General features: G+C 36.7%; 2 protein-coding genes across 4 annotated transcripts; both read right to left on the bottom strand.

The window, feature by feature from the left end:
• Positions 1-2,972: 2,972 nt before the first annotated feature.
• LOC103703710 (bidirectional sugar transporter SWEET17-like) lies at positions 2,973-12,534 on the bottom strand. 3 transcript variants are annotated; one of them, XM_088702715.2, is made up of 7 exons: positions 12,390-12,534; positions 12,228-12,264; positions 11,907-12,117; positions 11,539-11,703; positions 7,349-7,468; positions 5,266-5,335; positions 3,284-3,425 (listed from the first exon to the last, which is right to left on the bottom strand). In XM_088702715.2, exons 1-6 carry the CDS (start codon positions 12,421-12,423, stop codon positions 5,288-5,290), a joined length of 615 nt encoding a protein of 204 aa, XP_088558841.2. In that variant the 5' UTR covers positions 12,424-12,534; the 3' UTR covers positions 3,284-3,425; positions 5,266-5,287. The 3 variants fall into 3 exon arrangements, with proteins under 3 accessions (XP_017697419.3, XP_088558840.2, XP_088558841.2); XM_017841930.5 differs by lacking the exon at positions 5,266-5,335 and having other exon boundaries at positions 2,973-3,425; positions 12,390-12,530; XM_088702714.2 differs by lacking the exons at positions 5,266-5,335; positions 7,349-7,468 and having other exon boundaries at positions 3,014-3,425.
• Positions 12,535-19,335: 6,801 nt separating this feature from the next.
• On the bottom strand, positions 19,336-22,304 carry LOC108511163 (bidirectional sugar transporter SWEET16-like). Its single transcript, XM_017841920.5, has 6 exons — positions 22,113-22,304; positions 22,000-22,036; positions 21,682-21,892; positions 21,428-21,589; positions 20,876-20,995; positions 19,336-19,864 (listed from the first exon to the last, which is right to left on the bottom strand). The coding sequence occupies exons 1-6, from the start codon at positions 22,147-22,149 to the stop codon at positions 19,541-19,543; spliced, it is 891 nt and encodes a 296-aa protein (XP_017697409.4). The 5' UTR covers positions 22,150-22,304; the 3' UTR covers positions 19,336-19,540.
• Between the last annotated feature and the right edge of the window lie 94 nt (positions 22,305-22,398).

Below are 22,398 nucleotides of genomic sequence, written 5' to 3'. Positions count from 1 at the left end.
AAAGAACTAGATATACTCAAAAATAATAGTTTTACATCAGATAGATTAAAAAAATTTATATTTCTTATCTAGCTCATTCATCTAAGCATCTGAATTTTTAGATAGTATCTTAATATGTATCAAAATCTTCCAATTTTCTTTAAGCTACTAGAATTTCAGTTGGCCGTACATACGAAGTAGGTCGGTAGCTATCGTCGAAGCTATTGTCACTTTCCTGTCAACAGACATATTTTTTTTTATCTTATCTACTTTATGATAAGTTCGTCACGGGTGTACCATCAATAATATTATGTCTGTACCATCTATTCGTCCGTTTCGAAGCCCATTTTCTCCTTCCCATCTATGAGATACCCATTCTGTTTTATCAATTTTGTGGTAATTTTCTTGCATGGGCACCATCAACAGTGTATATCACTCAAGATTCATTAAATAATGAAGTAGCGTAGTTATGCAAGTTCAATTACACATTGCAAGTTTATTTACAAGTATAACACACATACGTACACATGTCTATGATTATAATTTTATTTTTCCATACATAGAATTACAAGCATAATTTCAAATTCCAGTAGGACATCGCGTAGATGCCGGGCGCCCTAACATTCAAGTACCTGGACAAATATTCTGATTGGCACGTCCTAAGATATCCCTATCCCAAGTATTAGGATGGCGGCATATTCTGTTCCATAGAAAAATTGAGACGGCCTGTCTTATAAAATTTAAAATCTTAATTATATATATTACGTAGTTTCACTGCGATCATGTGTTGTATCTGCAGGTCACGTGCTAGGCCCAGTCGAAATAAATCCATATGAGGGTGCAAATATTGGGCCATTAGGCTGCTTGAATTCCTTGTTAAGTTGGGCCGGGGAGGCCTTGGACAGGCCTGGACTGGATCATCTCGGACCATCAAGAAGCCTCCCTGTTTTGCCTTTCGTCACCAAAAACAACGTGGTCCACAGTACACATAAGGCTCTGATCATGGTTGTTTAGTGCTCTGTTGCGAAGGCAGCATTACAATCAGGTTCCTGTTTGAGAAAATTACAATCAGGTTACTATTATGTTAACTGATTGACTAAAGTTGCTATACTAGATCATGAGATTGCTAAGTAGTTTCTCTCTCAAAAAATAAATAAATAAAAAATAAAAAATATTGCTAAGTAGCAAATGCCATCTTTAGGATCTAATAGATAATCCTATGAACTATGAAATATGATCAGCCATTGATTTTCTGAGATGTCTGAGAGGAAGATGATCGAACTCTTTTGATAGGTCTCTCCTGCAAAGCTATGAGATTCATTGGACCAGTCACAAGAAGCTCAGGTTTTGAAGAGATAATAAATTAAGGAGCAAAAAGTGGAATTAAACATCTATACTCTGCTACATAAATGGAACCAAGCTCTACACCTATTTCAGGTCTAACCTCCATGGGTTATATCCACTGCATCGATGGTCACCAGTGAACGCTTCTTGCAAATGATACTACAAAAGAACTCCCTTTTTGATTCTCAATTGTTTGATGCACACAACTCATGCATAATTTGACATCATTTACACAACTCACCTTTCATTACTAAAATATAGTGGAATGGCATGAAGTAAGCTTTTTGGATACCATTTGGATGGACTCAAGGAATAATAAGGTAAAAGAAATTTAAAGTTTATATCCATGAGAACAGAAAGAGACATAATGTAATCGCCAAAATCCGAGTTGATTGGTTGGAATGTTTTTGAGTATCTATTGAATATATATAGCTTGTACAAGAGTGATTATAGAAGAAAAAAAAATAAGAAAAAAATTACAGCAATAATTCAAATTTTAAATTTTAAATTTTAAATTTTAAATAAGAAGAAGATTATGACAATAATTCGAATTCAAAAATTGAATTTGAATAGAGAGAAGTAAAGATATGTTATTAAGAACGACAACTTAAGACCACAACCACTTCATTGCATTGATGACTATAAAGGACTATGATGATGATAGGATTGCTTTAGATGATGCACCAATCTAGACATGGACGGACGTTATGCAAATGGAGCTATTGACAACAATGATGAGGCATTGTTTGACACTCCTATTGTAGAGTGTGGGACGACGCATGCAGACATCCAAACATTCATTAGAATGCATAGTAAAAGTATCTTCATGTACAAAATAACTTGGACTTTACCTCGATAGGGCAAATACCGTATCAAGGATTGTTGATACAATGCCCCAGTCCCATACCTAGGTGCGATTAATACCTCCCAATAGGATCTTTGGTGGGTTTAACCTTCATAGGAGAGCTGCTAAATTTAAATATCTTTTTAGGGAAGAGAAATGTTTTCCTCTCTTCTTTCTCCCCCTATTAGACTTGTGTGGAAGGTATCTTGAATTTTTCTCTTTCATCATCTTGATGAATTTCTACCACCAAAATCATTTTAATGTATTTGGATGGACTAACCCCCTCGTTTCTACAAGCAGGCATGCATGCTTTAATTCAAGCACACATACACATGCACGTGCATATACATGCGCACGCACGCAGAAGAAAAGAAAAAGAAAAGAAAAGAAAATCTTGATCAGATACATTCTTGGTTTTTTATACATGATAGAATCGAACTGAGGCAGAGCAAGTCTATGATCTGCATGCATATATTTTGTTCTTCTGAGGAAAGTGAATTATCCAACTTGGAGTTGGTCAATATCATGTTCGATCCCTCTCAACTTAGGCCCATGAGGATCTCATAATCAAAATATTTATGCCAAACATGTTTGATTTCATTAAAAAAGAAATACATAGAGGACGAAAACTACCATGGGTCACATTGGTCATGCAAAAAGTTTTCACGGCGACATGGCACATCATAATTCAATTAGCTCCAAAATTTCATACACGAATTCCTCATGAGTAGCACTAATCCTTTTGCGCCATTTGGCACAAAGAATTTTCTTTATGACTCATCAGGACTCTGTAGCATTGCCTGAATAAGCACAAAATTGAACTATATAATTTTTTTATATATATACTTTGATGAATACTTCATTTACTTAATGAAGTGGGAGAGTTCTCCTCCTCTCTTTTGTCAATGAAGAAAGGGAAAATCTTTTATTTGTTGATGCTTTCTACAATACATATAACAGCGTCAATCATAGCAACCCACATTAAATTTTTAACAAGAGCAAATCCAATAACTAAATTCTTATTCCCTTCACACCTAAAATAGAAGATAAATATTGAAATCAAATGGAAGCTTAAAGCCTTCTAGGTCTGGCCTTCTTCTTCATCATGCCTGCATGCACCATCTGGCTCGAGGAGTCGCTGCTGTTGCGATCGTCCTTCGACTGCCTCTCCTGAGTGTTTTGACACCTTTGTATTCATGTAGATCATGTAGAGAACCAACTGAATGGTGCCCAAGAAGAAACCAATTCCATTTGGTATCTGCAAGTAAGCATATCATTAATGCAAAGTTGTGTATTTATTTTAGATTCTTTCAATCAAAGAATTAGACCTAGATCTTGATCTTTGCCGTGTGATGAAACCCAGGCCAGTTATATTGCACTTAATAGATCAGCAGGATGAATTATACAACAAGAAACCAAAAGAAAATGGCAATATTGTGTACCTTTCAAGAAATCTCTGTATTTGTAATAAATGCACAAAATTGAAGGATCCATACTCTTCTGCTCCTATAATAAACTGAATTTTACTTTTAATTTTCAAAGTTTTCTCTCATAAAGCATAAAAAATCTCTTATGCTCTTGATTTCTATGATTTTCATCATATGCTATGGAGAGCATTTTTATCAATTTATATAAATTTACAGCATGGGAACACTCGGCTAATGCAATACATAGTATCCTTTTTTTTAGGAACCAATATGTAATATCATAAGGCATTTAATTTGATATGAAAAAGGGAAAATTTAGTTTGTAGGCAAAACAAGCTACTAGCCCTTTTCTTCCGACAAGTTCTTCATATGACAATGCATGAAAGACCATCAAAGGTTTAGATTTACAAACACGAGCTTTATATAGTTATGCTTGGCTAATGACGCTAGAGAATGTTGCTAATGAAGCATCTAGTACGAATATTTTTTTTTTTTTGAGCAAAGATTCTAGTGTAGACTTTCGCAAAGCAAAAGAACTCATACTAGCTCGTTAAGATTTACCAACAATCTACCTAAAGTATGTGAATAGGAAGAATAGGAAGATAAAACCTCTTTTGATAGGTCTATTTCATAAATCTACAGTCGCATATGTACAAAACAAAAGCAGAGACACAAGCATGTAATAGTAGAAATCAAAATTTTGGAGAACTAGGATGGTTGGAGTCGAAAGATATTTTCACATAAAACTCAAGTTTGAAGAGATATATTTGTGACCAAATACCTTCTAACGAAAATATTTATGTTCGCATTATTTTGCATATTGTTTATCTAGACATCTAAGTCTTTGAATGTCTCTACTCTCCCATGCATATATACACTTTAGATACTCTCATCTTCAATAAATACACAAATTTACTTTTTCTTTAAGTGAGACAAATCACAGCCAACCATGCTTTCACTCACTCTAGCAATATTAGCATTAAAAAAGAAGTCATGCATAATAGTTTGACCCTAGCTCCACCGTGACTTGGGAATCATACTTTTTCTCTGAAAGTTGGACTAAATAAAAGAGAGAGAGAAATCACTTCACCAGTAGTTCCAGGTAATCACCAATCTGCCCGAGGAACTGCTAATTGAAAACTTAATCACCAATCTACCAAGGGAACCGCTAATTAAAAATTTAGGCATTGAAATATTATAGGAGTGCTTTCTCAGAAAAAATATTATCGGAATAAATTCTTTCTGCCAATGTCCCAACATACCCATAATACGGCCTTTGGTGCAACCACCTCTAATAGGGTCACTATGGTCTTCTCCTCCGACACATAAGAGCGGTTCATAAGCCTTTTCTGTCTATCTATCTGTCTATCTATCTATCTATCTATACCTTGACATGGGGACTATGTGGATGTCAGTAGCTCTCCCTTCTCGCACCGATTTTCAAATAATGCAAATATGCAATGGCACTTATGAATTTTGACATAAACATAACAAGTTTCCATATATTATGACAGAATGATTTAGATAATTGTGTTTATAATAGTAGCTTCTTTCGGATAAATGATGTGGGAATTATTCAAGTACTTCAGAAAATAATGCCTAAATTAATTTGAAATTAGGACCTTCTCAAATGAAAGGGTTTCCTAAATGTGGGATTAGTATCATGCTTACTCTCTGTGCATATCTCCTCTCATCAACATTTTTTGGTGAGAACCGCATAATGGCAACCTTGCCTCTCTGTCTGAAAAGAGAAGTCACATAGCTTGGCAAATGAGAACAGTGTGCTGCTTTCTAGCTGTAGAAATAGAGCTAATCATCCTAGTAATTTTTCTCAAAAGAATTGCCACTATAAATTCAGCTTGTTGATTAAGCACTCTCAAATTCACTTAACTAATGGTAAAAGAATTTTTCGCATTCATTTAAGGTACAGCTTCTGTTAGCATTTCCCTAGCTATATCAAAGTAGTTTTCATGCATGATCTGACTATAGGATATCATTCAAAAAAAGCAGCTAGGAACATGAGAATCCTGGCAATTAATACAAGCTTTACTAGCTCAATGACCAAAGGAGTTCTAGCATGTTTCAATCAAAATACCTCCATTGCTGCTCATCGGAACAGAAGGAATAAATGATATTAAAATGTAACTTTCCCTAGACAGAGTAGCTTCTTATGAGTTGTAGAATTTAATAGAGATTTCAGCAATAGAGGCAGGCTTCGGCATAATGGTAAGATTACTCCATTGTGATTGAAACACAAAATCAACCTCTACTCACGTAGATAGATGTAAGGCTACGTTCTGGCCCTTCCCAAAGTCTCATAGTGACCGTAGCCTCACGCATTGGGACATCTTTTTCTTACAAAGATAGACAAACTGTTTTGGAGAGAAGAAAGAAGCGGCTTGTTCTCTGCAAAATCTTTTAAGGTTCAACAGTAAAGGTGGCCTCAAATGTTCATTTACACCAACCCTATGAAAAATTAACATCCCCTTAAAAATCAAAGTGTTTCTCTATTTAGGTTTCGAAAATAGATTGAATACTAGATATGTCTTAAGGAAGAAACTGGATACAAATCTAGGGTGGTTGTTGCTTCTGAAATGGCCCTTCAAGGCCACTGGATCAAACCTTCTCGAACTGCTGCTTTTTAATATATATATATATATATATATATATATATATATAGTTGGTCATCGATCCTTCACGCATTGAATATATAGTCCCATCCTGCTTCATTCAACACCTTCTGGACTTTTTGGAGAAAGAGATGTACCCAGAGATATTCTCTGAAGAAATGCTTTTGACCAATTAGCTACCATGATCTTCTTTAGTGCTGAAGCTGGCTTTGGCCTCATTTAATGATACTTCCTCTCTTATGTATATGAATGATTTAGGTTAAGTCAAACTTCCTCTTTCATTATCTTTGTATTATTTATTCTTTATTGATAAATAGGGTGGCTTGCCTTGTTACCTGCCTTTCACTAAAAAAAAATGTCTACTATAATTTTTTTTCTTTAAATGTAAAAGGATTTGCTTGCATGAATACCCTCCTAAACATCAAATTTTGCTTGAATACCCTCCCAAAATTGATATTTACATGTATACCCTCGTAAAATACTTGTTTTGCTATTCTACCCTTTTTTATCCTTGTTTTTGTATATGTACCTATATACGCCATCTAATGCCATTAAAAGATTAATTTGTTCAAATTAAAATGATTAAAATACCCTTAATGGGTAGATATGCAAAAAGAAATGTTTATAAAGCGATTGCAGTAGGAAATAAAAAAGTAATTTCAAAATTTTAATTTATTTTTAAGTAAAATAAATATGGTTTTTATTAACAATGTTAGAAGAACTGTTATATTAGCTGCATTTGTGCAAAAACGGTATTTTTTGAGGTTACAGAAATAAATATAAATTTTAAGAAGATATTCACGCAAATTTAAATTTTTAGAAGGGTATTTATGAAAAAAAATTTAATTTAAAAATATAAACCTAAAAGCGAATTTGGCATCTTAAATTCCTAAAGAAAGATCCAGCTATTTGTCATAAATACATAATACCACATTTATGCGACTTATGTAGTAAAGAATCATCACTATTTGGATGAGATTAATAATATGATGAGAATTATGAAAGATTTGCTGAAAAACAAGTTGAGGACTTGCCCCTTTTTTTTCTAATCAACATAAAGACCTACTCTGTTCAGTGTCTTTATTAGATTAATAGTATTGTCAAGAAGTTGAGAGCAAACTTACTCCGAGGAAAATATCTCTATCAAGCACGGCATAAACTGTCCAGATTCCACCATTTAGAAAGAGAAAGAAGGAGAGGAAGAAAGGCATATACTCCACACTCTTCGTGGCGATGACAGTTTTCTGTTGCATAAAGATTAGGCATGAAAAGGAAAGCATATATGAGAAAGATAATTTTAATCTCTCTTTCACAAGGAATTAGTGGTGCAATGAAATGTGATACCTCAAACTTAGGTCAGAATAAGCATGGAGTCCACTAAATAGCTAGAAGTAGTAGAAAATACTAGTTCAAAGAAACATGAGTTATCTACATATGCAACTCCATTTGCATAGGTTTGCCCAATTTAGCCATTCTAGCTTTTGTAAAGGGCGAGGAAAAAATTGATTTTGATAATGAGATCCATTTAGAGCTCATCACCAAAGGACATACATTATATGCATTGCGGAAGTTACAAAAAGCTCCAACTTTAAGTCCAAATAGGTTTGCATCTTAATTCAAATAATAGTTGGAATCAAATGTTGATCCTTTCTTCATTAGTAGATTTAAACTTTCTATGGATCATTAACTCTTGAAGATCACTATTGTTCACTGAAAATACTTAATTTAATGCGATATTTAAGTACAAATGATAACAAGAAGCTTATGTTTTGGACTTGCGTCCAATTATGTATTGTACATGGAAATGATATGTGTAAAGTATGATGCCGATGTTATATTTTATGAGAAAAATTTGTCAAACAAGCAATAAATGAACGAGAAGTCATGGGAAAATGGTTGGTAGTAAAATTTCTAAAGTTCATAAGGTGTCTTTTTTTTGTTTTTGTTTTTTTTATAGTAATATATATATATATATATATATATATATATATATATATATATATATATATATCTTCTTTTATTATCCTGCAGTTTTTTTACAACTTTCATGGCATTTCATCTCCTTCCAGACGGGCTATGAGGCAACCCGATAGATTTATTTTCCAAAAAATGAAGTTTCTCGCACTAAGCTGAGGTTTGAATAAGAATTTCATCTCAAACTAGAAAGAATAAAAACAAGACCATTCGTTATAGCTTTGGAAGCCAATCATGATAGGACTATGGATTCCATTTATTAATTGGGACAAATTTCTACCCAAAAACCAAATATGAATGTGAAATTTGTCAATCTTCTAGTGAGGTTGGTATCACTAATATGAATCAATACTAAATTGCCATCTTAATATTAGGAGGCCTGGAAAATTTTCATGTGCACCTAACGAAGCCTCTATAACATTCTCCATGATTTCCGGTTTCTACTTACTAGCTTGTCTTTTCTGAAATTTTAAAAATAGGCTGAATTATCTTGTTTGTCAGAGAAATAGTAGATAAATAATAGTTTAAGTCGCAATCCAGAATCACATGAGTAGCGAGCTTAATTTTTTATTAGTATTTGCTTCTAAGCTTTTTATTATATAGAATGTGGCCTCCGTCAGGTCGCATGACTCACGTTCTCAATTTTTTAGTCCTTTATCAATTTTCTATGACCTCAACATAGTCAAATATAAACCCTAAAGTGGCATCCCTTGCGGTTGACCATGATCAGGTATATAGGATTAGGTCCTTAATAACCAATATTAGCATGCTGCCGTAGGTTATACGTAATATAAATTTTGGTGACAGCATGAGTTCAAATTCTTCCAAGGCCAAATACCTTGCTCTTGTTCGTTCTTGAACTCATGCAATTGAATGGAGATTACTTGAATTAGTGGGCCGTATGGTTTGATTTATTTAATTTCTCTAAAAAGGTTGGATCATGGATCAACAGAGAGGCAGAACATCAGGATGTTGGTCACCACCAGTTGGTAGATATTTGGAGATTCGCATTCGGTATCGCTTGTATAGCTTGGCATATCTATAAGAAAGTCGATAGTGCGGCTAACTATGTGGCTAACCATGGTTGTGCGATTATTTGAGAGATGGGCTCAGCGTTACTTGGATACCTTAGAGGTATTATGATGACCTGTGTCGAGAGGTACAAGTGATACCTTAAATCAAATACAAAATACAAAATACTGATCATGTCAGCTTGCAACTTCTAAATGACGATACAGTAGTACCATGTGGGCTGCACATGCAAATAAGGCATATTGGACATTAGAAGTAGGGTTCTGATGATTCCTACTGTGGACTAAAAAAAGCTACTGTGCAAGAAACGAAAAAAAACGTATACTACTCTTCTCTTTCTTATCGTGAGACATGATTTTCAGACTTATTTGGTTCGCAGAAAAAAAAAATGTTATTAGAATATTTTTTTTTGAGAATCTAATGACAAAAAAATAGTTTTTATATATTTAATTGACCATAAAAAAATAACATATTCTAAAATAGCTTATGTTTGATTGAGTATTTATTTTTTACAACAAATTATATAAAATATATGTTATATCTATAATAAAGAAAAAGATCTTACCCCATTATATCTAAAAGCTTAAAGATACTTTGAAAAAAAAAATATCTCAATCAGACTTTCTCATATAGATTTTTTTTTTTTTTAATGAAGTGTAAGAATCTTATTCCATGAAAAAGCTATCTTTTCATCTTTCTTTTAAAAATCCTATGAAATGTAATATATTTTTTTATTTTTTTATTGACCATGCTTTTTTTTTTTTTTTTTTTTGCGAACCAAACAAATTCTAAAAGATCAAGCAACCGCCCCTACTAAGCTATGGCCAATTTCATAAGCTACTCAAAGAACGGAACAAAACGGTGGTGGTTGCTTCTCAAACTTTTGTTGCTTAGATCTTAATTTCAACTTCTCTTCTTTCTCTTAACTCGGTCATAAGAGTGCTTTGACTGCTAGCATCTTCATTTCTTAAATCCTAAAGACCCCAAGTTAAGGCAGATTCTCTGCCATCCATGTTGCAGAAAATTTCTACTACTTGGATAAATGACAGATGTTGATAGATTAAATAAAAGTCTTGATTTTTTTTTTTCAGAAAACAAATCATTAGGTGTGATTAAATGACAGATGATTTGCAGCAGAGGACAAAACACATCTTATTATTTCATGCTGCAAGCATAAAATATGTTGGTATTGCAACCTAAAGTTTTCATATTTTTGAAAAAAAATCATATTTATACTTAATTACATAAAGTTAAAGAACGCTGGATATCATTTTCTTTTTTTTTAAGGGAATCACCTCATGTTTTTTTTCACTTAAAATGGATACAAAGTATGGCAAAAGAAAACTCCGTATTTGTGCTTTTTATGGCACTAGGCATTTAACCATGCATGCCGTGTGCCACCAAAATTCAAAAATAAAAAGGAGGACATGAATGGCCTGTCCGTGCTGATGTGGCGATCCTACTTGCTGTCCCCTCTCCGTGGTCCAGTTCTGCGTCTGCCTCAGCGGTCTCAGCAGAAACAGCCATGATTTTGCTTCTTTTGTGGCAAAAATAGGACGCACGGGTCTGAAGGCAACTTGAGGCCTCTCAGCACTTCTTTGCACAACTTAATATGACGGCTAATTTATCAAATTAGAAAATATTTAGATAAATATTTAGATAAATATTTAGATAATTCTTTGGCATACTAATATCTAGTATCTACTTAGTATTAAAAAATATTTAGATAAATATTTTATATTTTATTGCTGTGCAGTGCACAATTTGCACCATAGTGCTTGATGGCTGCCATTAGTGGATGGATGGCTACCTTACATGCTATCCACGGCTAATAATAACTATCTTGCACTCTACATCGTCCCCTCTGCCTAGCTTTCGCATGGATTAAAAATTTTTTCATTAAAACTTGAGAGAAGAATTGTGCAGTATATTTTCCGGACACGGTCTAACAAATGCCAAGATTAATTCCGAGTTCAGCCATTTAACCTTCCGAGAAGAAGGAAGGTCCAACGTTCGGAAGAAACAACAAAGTAGTGAGAGAGATTTGCCGAGTCTTAAGCTCTCATGTCCCATTTTATGATTATATAGTTGTAACCCTTGTAAGAAAATATTAAATATATAAATAAATCTATCATATTTTATTAGCTTAAGCTTTTAAAATAAGTGGTGATTTCAAACCCTAATGCTGTAAATAAGTATAGGCTTGTGCTACACCTATAAAGTTCTAGCAAACTACTATTTTATAATTGACCTTTAGGCGGGAAAAAAAAACAAAAAGAGGGGCAACAAGAAAAAAAAAAAAAGTTACCATTGCGGCGAGCGGAGATCCATACATAAATACGTTGAGACACGCACAGATGGCTCCGATCACTATCACCCTCGTGGTCTCCTCGATCACCACCAACCTTGTAACTAAAACCACCGCCCCAAAAATTCCCAAATCCAAGAGTGCCACCAAAATAGCCGTCTTAGCCTAATAAACATAAGCCACAAAAAAAAAGAAAAATCAAACATTTATTCTCAAAGAATAAAGTGAAGAATGGAAAAGAAAAGAACAAGTTAGGCTCTGGCCTAGTGCTTGCATCCTTCGTCCATAGAGAAGGTAGTAAGCTTGAATCTAGGCTCTAAGATTTTGATCTATTTTTTTCCTTGATGATTGTTATTATAAGATCTTACCCTCAGAGATGGAGCCGCATATATGAGGAACAAGGTGACATAGATAGCCTCCAAAACAATGCCCACCCCATTAACGGTGGCAACGAGGAAGCCGTCAGGTTTTGTGATCCCGTAGTACACCCATAAGGAGGAGCTGAGGAGGGTCGCGACGTAGGGAGCCGGCTCGAATCCTTCGGTTGATCCGCTTTTAACTATTCTCCAAAATGTTTTGCTGTATGGATATATGGTCATCAACATGCCATTAGTATAGACCCAAAGGAGGTATAGAAGATAGATAGCCTATGAAATTCTGAGAGAGCAATCTAAAATATTAATACTTACATGGGCGAGGCAAAGACCAAGACAGAGATGACATTACCTGCAAGAATAGAAGTTAAGAGAAAGAAAAAACAGTCGGTTATGAGATGGTCATTGAATATATGGGAGATAGCTATGGGAGAGTTTCGGGGGGGGGGTGGGTGGGAGGGGATAGCTGAAGCTCACCAACGACTCCAATGAAGAAGAGAAGGGCTTCCATGATGAGAAGAGTCTGGCAGGAGAAGTCTGGGCTTGGGGTTAACTAATAGGAGGAGGGAGAGATAAGAAGAACGTGCTCTAATCTGCCATTCATGATCGAAAATTCTGTGCATTTGGGACAAGCTTTTCCGTCCATTTTGCGTGGGGACCCGCCAGGGATGACCCTTAACGAATGGATTAGATTTTCAATTCGCTAGATTTTGTCATCTTATTAGCTCTTTTTGGTAAGGATGTGCCTTTGAGGTTTGAGCACCTGGATCCTGGGTGGCACCAGCGGCGTATGAGGGTGCCATCCCTTACTTTGGGACATCTGAACTATGTTCAGTGATGGTGTGGCCTTTTAGATTAACTACATATTCAGAGAGGCTAACGGAGCTGCGGACTGGATAACCTCGTATGTAGCTAGTCACTCTGGGGTACCTATAGGTTGGAGAGAGGGAGTTATCTAGAACACTCCAAAACCTGTTGTTTTCTAACTTTCTTAGATATATTTGTACTAGAAATGTATGAATCATCTATTTTAACCAAAAATAAATAAAAAAGATTTGAGTACCAAACTGATCTAGGCAAGAAACCAAGCAAGATTGCATAAAATGTTCAAAAAGAAATGTCATGCCTACTTCATTGGTGAACGATATCACCACAAAGATCTCTCATTTTTTTTGCAAAAAAAAACATATTACCTATTTATTTAATTAATTTTATTATTATTATTGTTGTTGTTGCTGTTGCTGCGGCCGCCGCCGCCATCATTATTATTATTTTTTTTTATTTTTTTTTATTATTTTTGTTATTGTTGCTGCTATTGTTGTAGATGAGTATGCTAGTATTGGTATAAGAATGGTCCATGTTATGCATGAATAATCTCTATGTATGTAGATTGCGAGCGACACCTACTTCTTTATGGGAAACTCTCGATCGACGGTTCTAAACTGCACAAATATTGAGGAGTAAAATACTTCACGAAAAATAACCCACTTATGTAGGGACTTCATTTTCTTGTAGAATATGTTCCTCAGAAATATATTTTTTTCTTAAATCACCTGATTTATAGGAAAAATGCAACCTGTAGACTTTGGTGATCTGATGAGTGTGAAGCATAGTGATTAAATTAAGATGCCCAAGCTCGCACCTCTCATCCCTGCACGTTACAATGATTGACGAGCAGACATAAGTTATAAATCATATCTTCAATGAATATCAAGTAGATTACACTGGGCCAACCCTTTCTCTAATTCTTTGGACACTGTCTTTCGTAATTAAGTGCTGCATTTGCTGTATCTTCATGCATGCCTCCATATGACCATCCCTTCCCCTCACATCTGATGCCTCATCCAAAGAAAATTGACAGACAACACCATATGGGCAGGTTCTTAATTAATCAAAATCAATGATGGATATATAACATGATCAACGTCCGGATGAAGTTGCTGTAAGCTTAATTAAAACCAAGCTTGTGCGAGTCTCATGCCATGGGGTTTGCAAGAACAAAGTTGGTGGAGCCTACTTGAAGTCATGCATGGTTATGGTTATGGGCTGTGATAAAAAAAGAAAAAAAAAACAAAAAACAAAAGCAGGAAAGGTACGTGGGGTTGGGGACCGGTTGTTGGGGTTTTTGTGTGGTCGAATCAATTTCTAGAGTTAAAATAACTTTTTTCAGAACATGACCTTATATATAATTTTTTTTAAAATCATTATCCCACGCTTTCTTGTCGGCACATTAACTCGAATGCATTAAATATCCATTCTAAGAAGCATATGCAAGTAACTAAAACTTATTAAATTATGGGCATATTCTTATGGGTATCCAATCTCCAAGACAACTCTGTGCCAAAGTTTGGAAGCGCATGGAGAATCTCTTTGGCAGAAATGATCGCTCGGCACACCCAGCTTCAAAAGAAGAGGTATGCCATCTACTGTGAGGTGATATTTTTCATGTCTTTGGAAAAACCGGAAATGAGACAGGTTAGAGAGTCCAATGGAGTGGAAAGAAAGACTGCTGATAAAAAAAAAAAAAAAAATTATAATGATATTAAAATTAGAGTAGAACTCGAAGTGAAGTCAAAAGCAAGCCCCTTTATCCACCTACTTGTTCAAAACTAAGCTCCAATAGCTGTTGTAGGACACCAGAAGGAGGTGATGCTTGTTGAAACATAATTCAACTTAAAATTTAAGCTGTTCATATTTACTTGCTTCACCTCCTCGATATAGGAGAGAAACCACCTGTTAGGGAGGAAGAGGGATTGAGTCCTGATGGGGGGCGAAATGGATCGTCTAGCCCACAACAAAAAGACCGCCCAATAAATACCAACACCGACCGGTTGAATCCTCAATCCGACCCAGAATCGGTCCGGCCTCGGACTCCGTCAAAAGCTCCACCGACCACCAATATTTGCCGACTCGACTGACCGAGCTCGGGGCGAACAACTTCAGTAGTACGCTCCGACTCTCGAGCTTAGAGCGCTCCACCGAGCACACCTCTGAATCTGGGGAGCCGAACTATTCTCAGCACCCGTCTAGCCGACCTCGCCGAACGCATGATGCGACCTCTCAACAGGTTCGGCCTCGCCAGCAGCCACACCCATATGTGCGCCCACGCCATCCTACGTGGCCGTACATTACAACGCTATCGCGCCACGCTTCAATAGCTAGACCTCGACAGTCAAAGGACAGCACCATGACTACTCCAGCCATACCCTGCTACGACTGTCAACACCTTACCATTCTCGAGAACGGACAGCACTACACGCCACCGGCCAGCCTTAGCTATGCGCCATTTGACTCAGAGCCACCCCCCTCTCATGATGAGGGCGGACAGTGCCTCTACCATCTGGGCCTCTCCACCGGGACTGTAAATAACACGGTCAGGTAACTTCCAAGAAACTTTTGGCTGGACCAAATTTACCCCACTCTAACTTGATCGTCGGAGGACTCCTCACCGGAAACACCGATGAGGCTTTGTGCAGGTCCGCCGCTACCGGCACGCAGGAGGTGGCCTCCATCTTCTTTCTCCAATCACCGGCGGCTCTCTCGACCCTTCCGGCGTGGTCACCCTCGGGCCAAATTTAAACCACAACAAATCCAATCACGAGAAAACCTTGATATCCATAAAAGGATTTAATTCAATCTAAAATTTTAAATTTTACCCCCAAGCATCAATACCCGTTTTTTTTAATAGCCACAGTACTGCAGACTTCAGGGGTACAAGAAGCCCTTTGACGTGCTTTTGCTTCTCGTTGGTCCAAAAGTTTTGAGAGAAGGCACCCATGCTCATGGCATGGAGCTAGGGCTGTTAACGAGCAGGCTCGGCTCGGCTTGTTTCACAAATTCTCCGGCTCGGGCTCGGGCTTGGTACCGAGCCTTGTATTGGGCTCGGGCTCGGGCTCGTAAAGCTCGTTTGTCCGAGCCCGAGCCTGCCCCATCTCCATCCCCGTCCCCGTAAGGGTTTAAATCTATTCAAATCTAATTACAAACACCACGATCGGCCCATGGTCAGCCCCAATGGATCCGTGCTGCAGTGTCCCTTAGTCCATATAGGTTATGGGTCGGGTCCGCTCTAATACCATTTATAACAACTCAGGACCTCACCCAAAATGGCTAGCCGAAAGGTATTATTTGGGTTCCCTAATTTTGTATAAGTACCCAAAATCTACCCAGTAAATAACCGATGTAGAACTAAATACACGCCCACACCGGTCCTTACAATACTATTAGTGTTGAGAATGGATCTCTCACTTTTCTCATTTTATTTATATTTTATTTATTGGCTTGGTTTGTTCTTGATTTCCTGCACTAGGATGAACATAAATACATGGTAATGAACCTTAAATTACTCCCAACGCGCACATTGCACTGTAAAATGGTCTTTTAATTACGTCAGATCTTCAACCCATTTCATTTTTCAACTTGGATCTCTCAAATTAAAGCTTTCATGGATTCACTCCCAAAGAGTGTATTTGATCAAGAAATCTGCAGCCAGTGGCTCATGCTCACCTCACTAGGATCATGTGACAAACAAACTCAACAGTTTGTTGTTTGAGATTGTGATACCACCCTCCCACCTGTATTATATTGGATAATAACTATCTGCAATTTCCATTTGAAATCTGAGTTTGTGGTTTTACTTACGGATGAAGAAGTTCATTTCTTCTTTCTAGATAACTGTATTTATGAGGATTTGAATCCTTTTCTTTTCAACGCAGCGGCCACCTTGTGCTTGGTTTGATCTCTTAGATTATAAAGATAAATGCTGGTTGTTGGGAAGCAGACTCGGAACTTTAGTCCCACATCGGTTGAGTAGCGGAAAGGATTGTACTTCATAAAGAGGGGCAAAATCCCTTTCCTTCGAGAGGCGCCTTTTTAAAAGACAAAGCCATGAGGAGAGTGTGGACCATAAAAGCGAACACTCCCTAAGGGAGTCCATCCCCAAAGCGAGCAATATCTCTCAAAGTGATGCGATCCATTTTCTTACTATAACAAATGGCGCTAGAGGAAGTGTCCCGCCGTAACTTTTCCGCACGAATCCTTTCCGCTAGGGGGGCTAGTGTTGGGAAGCAGATGGGGACTCGGAACTTTAGTCTCACATCGGTTGAGTAACGAAAAGGATTGTGCTTTATAAGGAAGAGCAAAATTCCTTTCCTCCGAGAGGCGCCCTCATAAGAGGGACAAAACTGTGCGGGGTGATGGCACCCAAAGAGCCCACTGGGCTCGAGCGTGATCAAACCCCAAAGCAGACAATACCACATTCTCTTGAGCTGAGCTGCTTCAACACTCTTTCATAGAGAGACGTCTTTTTAAAGGACAAAGCCGTGAGAAAAGCGTGGACCTATAAGAGCGGACACCGCCCAAGAGAGTCTATTCCCAAAGCGGACAATATCTCTCGCGGGACGCCATCCATTTTCTTGCTCTAACACTAGTTATTTTTATTTGATGGGTAAATCCATTTCATTTTAGCATATAATAGAGTTGTTCAGCTTATTTGGAACCCCGTTCATTTAATTGGTCTCTCTCTCTCTCTCTCTCTCTCTCTCTCTCTCTCTCTCGCTCGCAGACAAACAAAAAGAAAGTGTCAAAGCTATACAAAGTCAGTACTGCGTTTACGTGTGTTGAAAAATAAGCTAATTCTGTGTTATGGCTTGGTGATCCTATTCTCAGATACAACTATTAGCCGATCTCAACTTAAAGAAGACACCCCAACTAGTGGAATTGGTAGATGACAGCAAGGTCAACATTCACTTTTTGGTCATCGTTTGGTTATTTTTGGCTAGCGGATTTGATAAAATCATTATTTTTGTTAATATGTATGGTTGTTATTTTATAAAATCATACACTTTGTATGCATGAACAATAAGCATTACTTCCACCGCTTTTTTATTTGCCTATAAGATTGCAATACAGGCTTTTTAGCTGGTTGTAGGCTTTTCATATGCTTGGATGGCTGCCACTTAAAGTGGAAGTTAAGGGGTATGATGATGGCTGCTACATACTTAATGGAAATAATAGTTTGTTTCCGGCTATTTTTGGTATTGCAGAATCTGAAAAGAATTAATACTTGGACTTCGTTTTTGGAGGCACTTAAAAAATTAATTTAACTCCAGAAAGTCTAGTACTTGTATCAGATCGACAAAAAGGATTGAAGGAAGCAGTACAACATATATATCCCAAACAAAATATAGAAAATGTATAAGACACTTCTACAAAAACTTTCAAACAAAGTTTCCAGGACACTGGCTTAAAATTAAGGTATGGGGAGATGCAAGGGCATATACAAAAGTCCAATATGAAGATATCATCAATTAAATTAAGGAGGCCAACTTGGAGGCATTTAAGTATCTTAATGTTGAAAATATTGGTTTATGGAGTAGATCTCAGTTTGGCATCACAGCTAAGTGCTCCTATATAACAAACAATCTTTTGAAGTTATTCAATACTGGGATTTATGAGGCTAGACATAGATCAGTTCTTGATTTATGAGATGTTGTAAGACAAAAAATTATAGTGAGCATCGACATCTCATTCTTTGTGAACATATCACTTTGCAAAGAGAGTACAAGTTTTCTCGAGAGCTCTTAATTTTTCTTTGACTACTTCAAAACTGTCGATACAAGAGCCACTTAAAATGTTGAGACTTATGTTAATTTATAGTATATTAATTCATCCTATTTGTATAGAAGCATAAATGCATGACTCTAACGGCTATAACAATAATTAATAAATGCAAAATTCTGAAGGCTATGATATTAACTAATAAATACAGAATTCTAAAAACTATCACATTAATTAATGTGTCTAAATTCTTTTTATCTACTAGAATTCTTTTTTGCATATATACCTTTCTAAGTATGCAACATTGCATGGATATTCTTGTAAAATTATTATTTGCTTGTATGCCTTTATAAATATTTCTATTTACATGTCTATCCATTAAGGGCATTTTAGTCATTTTAATTTGAAACCGACAATTTCTTAACAGCGTCAGCTGGTATGGGTACATATGCAAAAATAAAGATAAAAAATGATAGAATAGCAAAACAAGTATTTTACGAGGATATACATGAAAATATCAATTTTGAAAGAATATTCATGCAAAATCCGATATTTAGAAAGATATTCATGTAAAAAATCTTTAAAAAAATTGATAATGTGGCTCGATCTTTTTTTGACTTACCAATCCAACTGAATCATAAAAAGCTTGGCAAATTTCAGCCGAGTTTTGATTTTTTTAATATATATCTTGTTAAATATAAAAACTTGCATTAATACCTTTGTAAAGCTTCTATTTGCATGTATACCCTTATAACTTTCTTTTGTATATCTACCCATAAGGATATTTTCAGTCATTTTAATTTTAAGCTATTTATTTTTTAACAACATTAAATAGTATGGGTATATATACAAAAAAAAAAAGAAGAAGATATACATACAAATAGGGTATTCATGCAATTTCATATATTTAGGAGGGTATACATACAAAAGAAAAATTCTAAACTAAATTAACAAGAAAATCCACATTAAGAACTTAGATTTCTCAAAACAAGTTGCACAATTGGAAGTACCTCTAGCTTATAAGATTCCCTCACTTGTAAGAGAGTTGGATCATCTTGAGAGGTGCTATGTTCTTAACTCCCCAAACGATCATTTTGGTGCCAATATGAGTGCAGCTCATAAGCAGTCATGGACAAGGATCTCACAACTTTGTTTAAGCTAGTTTGGCGGGGTATTGATGGTTTTGGTAGGCTGCTACCTTTGTTCAAATGCCTCTGTTGAGCTGCATGGAAGCTATTCTTGCCTTCATATCCTTGCATCTCCACTTCGCCCACAAGGTGTGCTGAGCCCTCCTCTTCATCTGTCTCTGCTGCCTTTGCCAACGGCGTCTTCCTTTTATATATAGCATAGAGGACCAGTTGAACCGAGCCTAATGCAAAACCAACACAATTTGGAACCTACAAAAAAACATCACTTAGAATATCAAATTAGTGACCCGAAATCTAAATTCCTGGTTCAACTTTAATTATTTGAGTCCTTTGCTTGGTAGACCATATATTTAATCTTCATAGATTAACTTAACAGCCCAAATAAATGTTGCTTGAGACAAGGTTCAACTTTTAAGAGATCACTCTCAATGTTGTACTATAGAGGGCAAGTCTTGGCGCAACGTTAAGATTGCCTTGCTAGGACTTGAGTATTGTGGATTCAAAACATGAAAATAACCTTTGCACGTAGGGATCAATTAGCTTTGTATGTTTGGCTCTCTCTAGACCTTATGGATGAACAGCCTCTTTTTTTTCACTCTCAGTGTTCCACCATAAGCAGATTTAGATCTTCCAAATTTCGCTTGTGCAAACCAAGGGTTAGCTCGGGACAAGTTTCATGCATGCTGTACTTTAGGCCAATGGGAAAATATAGGCTACAGAACAGAAGGAATACCTCCTCTAATACTCCCTAACCCCCAGACATGACAATGTAGTATTCTACTACACAATTTCGATTCCCTAGCAATCACCAAGAGACTTTTACTAGCAGAGTAGGTAGCACCATTATTCAATCTATGCATTAGACTGCTAGTTTTAAAGCAATGCGAGCTCATGTGCTAGAATCAATACTTGGAATTCAGATTAAAACCAAGTTTAGATGAACCTATACCCCTAATGAAGAAGGCAGGGATCAATCTGAACCCTCTGTTGGAATGGGCAAAGTAACAAAATTTTCATGGACACAAGTTACTAATCATTGGGAAATACTGAAGGACCTAATGTGCCAAAGTATGTAGTCTTTTCCTTACATTACTTATATCTTTTATTATGCTTCCTTGTGTTTTTTTTAATCATTTTTCATACATTTTCCTTGGAATCTTTTAGATATGGTTGATGGTTAGGGAGATCATACAGAAAGTTTGTATCTACAAGCTTAAGAAAAACTTTCTTGCATAGTAAAATCAACTAAAAAGAACTTACACCAATGAAGTAATCTTGTACGAGCAGAGAGTAGACACTCCATACTCCACCATTGAGGAAGAGGAAGAAGGAGAGGAAGAAGGGCATGTACTCAACACTCATCGTTTTCACCACCATTCTCTGCATAACAAAGGGATCATGTAGTTGGTCTCAGCCTCAATAAATTTATATGAGTGTATAGGTATTGCAGTGCATAACAGTTATGTATCTTTATAACATTATACACCATTACCAAGCAACATAAAGTTTAAAGACTATATTTTGATTTGTTTATCGGTGTGTTATACAAACAATCATTCCGGCCAGTATAATTGAAAAGAGAGTTACAGGGTTACATATTTGTTATCTTAAAAGAAACTAATAACTTGCATGAATTTGTCTTTGCTCAAAAGACAAATGAATTGGTCATGCTAATACATTACACATTTTAGAAGCATTTATGATATTATACAAATTAAGCATCAAATATAGCTTATTCAATTCCCACATTTATATTGTGTAATCCGCGTGGGTTGATATTAACAAGGGGAACAAAAAATTTGCTTTGCATACCATAGCTGCCAAGGGCGAAGCATACATGCCCACGGTCAAAGCTGCACACAAGAACCCTATCACAGTAAGCCGGACACTCCCATGGATTGCCAGAAGAGTGACCAGTATCACCAACCCCAAAAATCCCACATTCAAAACTGCCACCAACTTTGCCATCTTCACCTGAAATCAAATATCAAACAGCCAAATATAACCCAGCCTAATTGAGTTCACACTTTCTTCCATGGACAAAGAGAAGGAAACAAAGCCATCACCCTTGTGTCCCTTGGAGCGTAGACGAGATAAAGAGTCACATAGATGGCCTGCAACACGCTTCCAATGCCATTAACCGTGACCACGAGGAGACCTCCAGGCTTGAGGAGACCATAAAAAGTCCACAGTGAAGTACTGAGTAAAGTGGTGACATAAGGCTGCCATTTGAAACTCTCGGTGGATTTCTTCTTCACCACCCGCCGGAAGGTGCCTCTGAACCATCACATCCAACAAAACACCACCTCAAAACTAAGTAAGAAGTGATAATATAACAATAACAGCTGTTTAGTGTTTGAAGAAGGGGAGCTTCATGAACTCACATGGGAGAAGCAAAGACTAGTATGGATATCACATTCCCTGACAAAAAACCAAGCAACTCATCATATGTCGCCATGTAAATGATAAGAGGTACTTGGGAAGAAGGGAGACTTACCCACAATTCCAACAATGAAGCTTGGATCTAGTGCCATGGCATGGACCTCGGAGCTAGAGGAAATGGAAGTCCAGGGAAGTATAAGCGGATGAAGAGAGGATAGAATATGTGGTTGGCAGAAGAAGAGCAATAATCCATCACCAACTCCATCGATCCAGAGCGGTTCCCCTATCTTTTCGAATGGGGTCCCGTGCCTCTCTTTTGTGGTGTCCCTATCCCTCTGTCCTTTTCGTTGTCTCCCCCTACGCCAAAAGCGAAGGGGTTCCATAGTTCATTCACGTACAGT

The sequence above is a fragment of the Phoenix dactylifera genome, chromosome 8 (assembly GCF_051530095.1).
Source record: "Phoenix dactylifera cultivar Ajwa chromosome 8, Ajwa_hap1_PhDact_Kaust_v1.1, whole genome shotgun sequence".
Classification (NCBI taxonomy): Eukaryota; Viridiplantae; Streptophyta; class Magnoliopsida; order Arecales; family Arecaceae; genus Phoenix; species Phoenix dactylifera.
This window is presented reverse-complemented; position numbering and strand designations above follow the sequence as displayed.

Excerpts from the sequence above, each read along its gene's own strand:
- LOC103703710 (XM_017841930.5), bottom strand. The coding sequence starts at position 12,423 with ATGGAAGCCCTTCTCTTCTTCATTGGAGTCGTTG. Across the intron at positions 12,118-12,227 it reads TTGGTCTTTGCCTCGCCCAT|CAAAACATTTTGGAGAATAG; the intron begins GTAAGTATTAAT and ends ATATCCATACAG. Across the intron at positions 3,426-7,348 it reads ATAGAGATATTTTCCTCGGA|ATACCAAATGGAATTGGTTT; the intron begins GTAAGTTTGCTC and ends GCTTACTTGCAG.
- LOC108511163 (XM_017841920.5), bottom strand. The coding sequence starts at position 22,149 with ATGGCACTAGATCCAAGCTTCATTGTTGGAATTGTGG. Across the intron at positions 21,893-21,999 it reads CTAGTCTTTGCTTCTCCCAT|AGGCACCTTCCGGCGGGTGG; the intron begins GTGAGTTCATGA and ends GTGATGGTTCAG. Across the intron at positions 20,996-21,427 it reads CTTCGCCCTTGGCAGCTATG|AGAATGGTGGTGAAAACGAT; the intron begins GTATGCAAAGCA and ends TTTGTTATGCAG.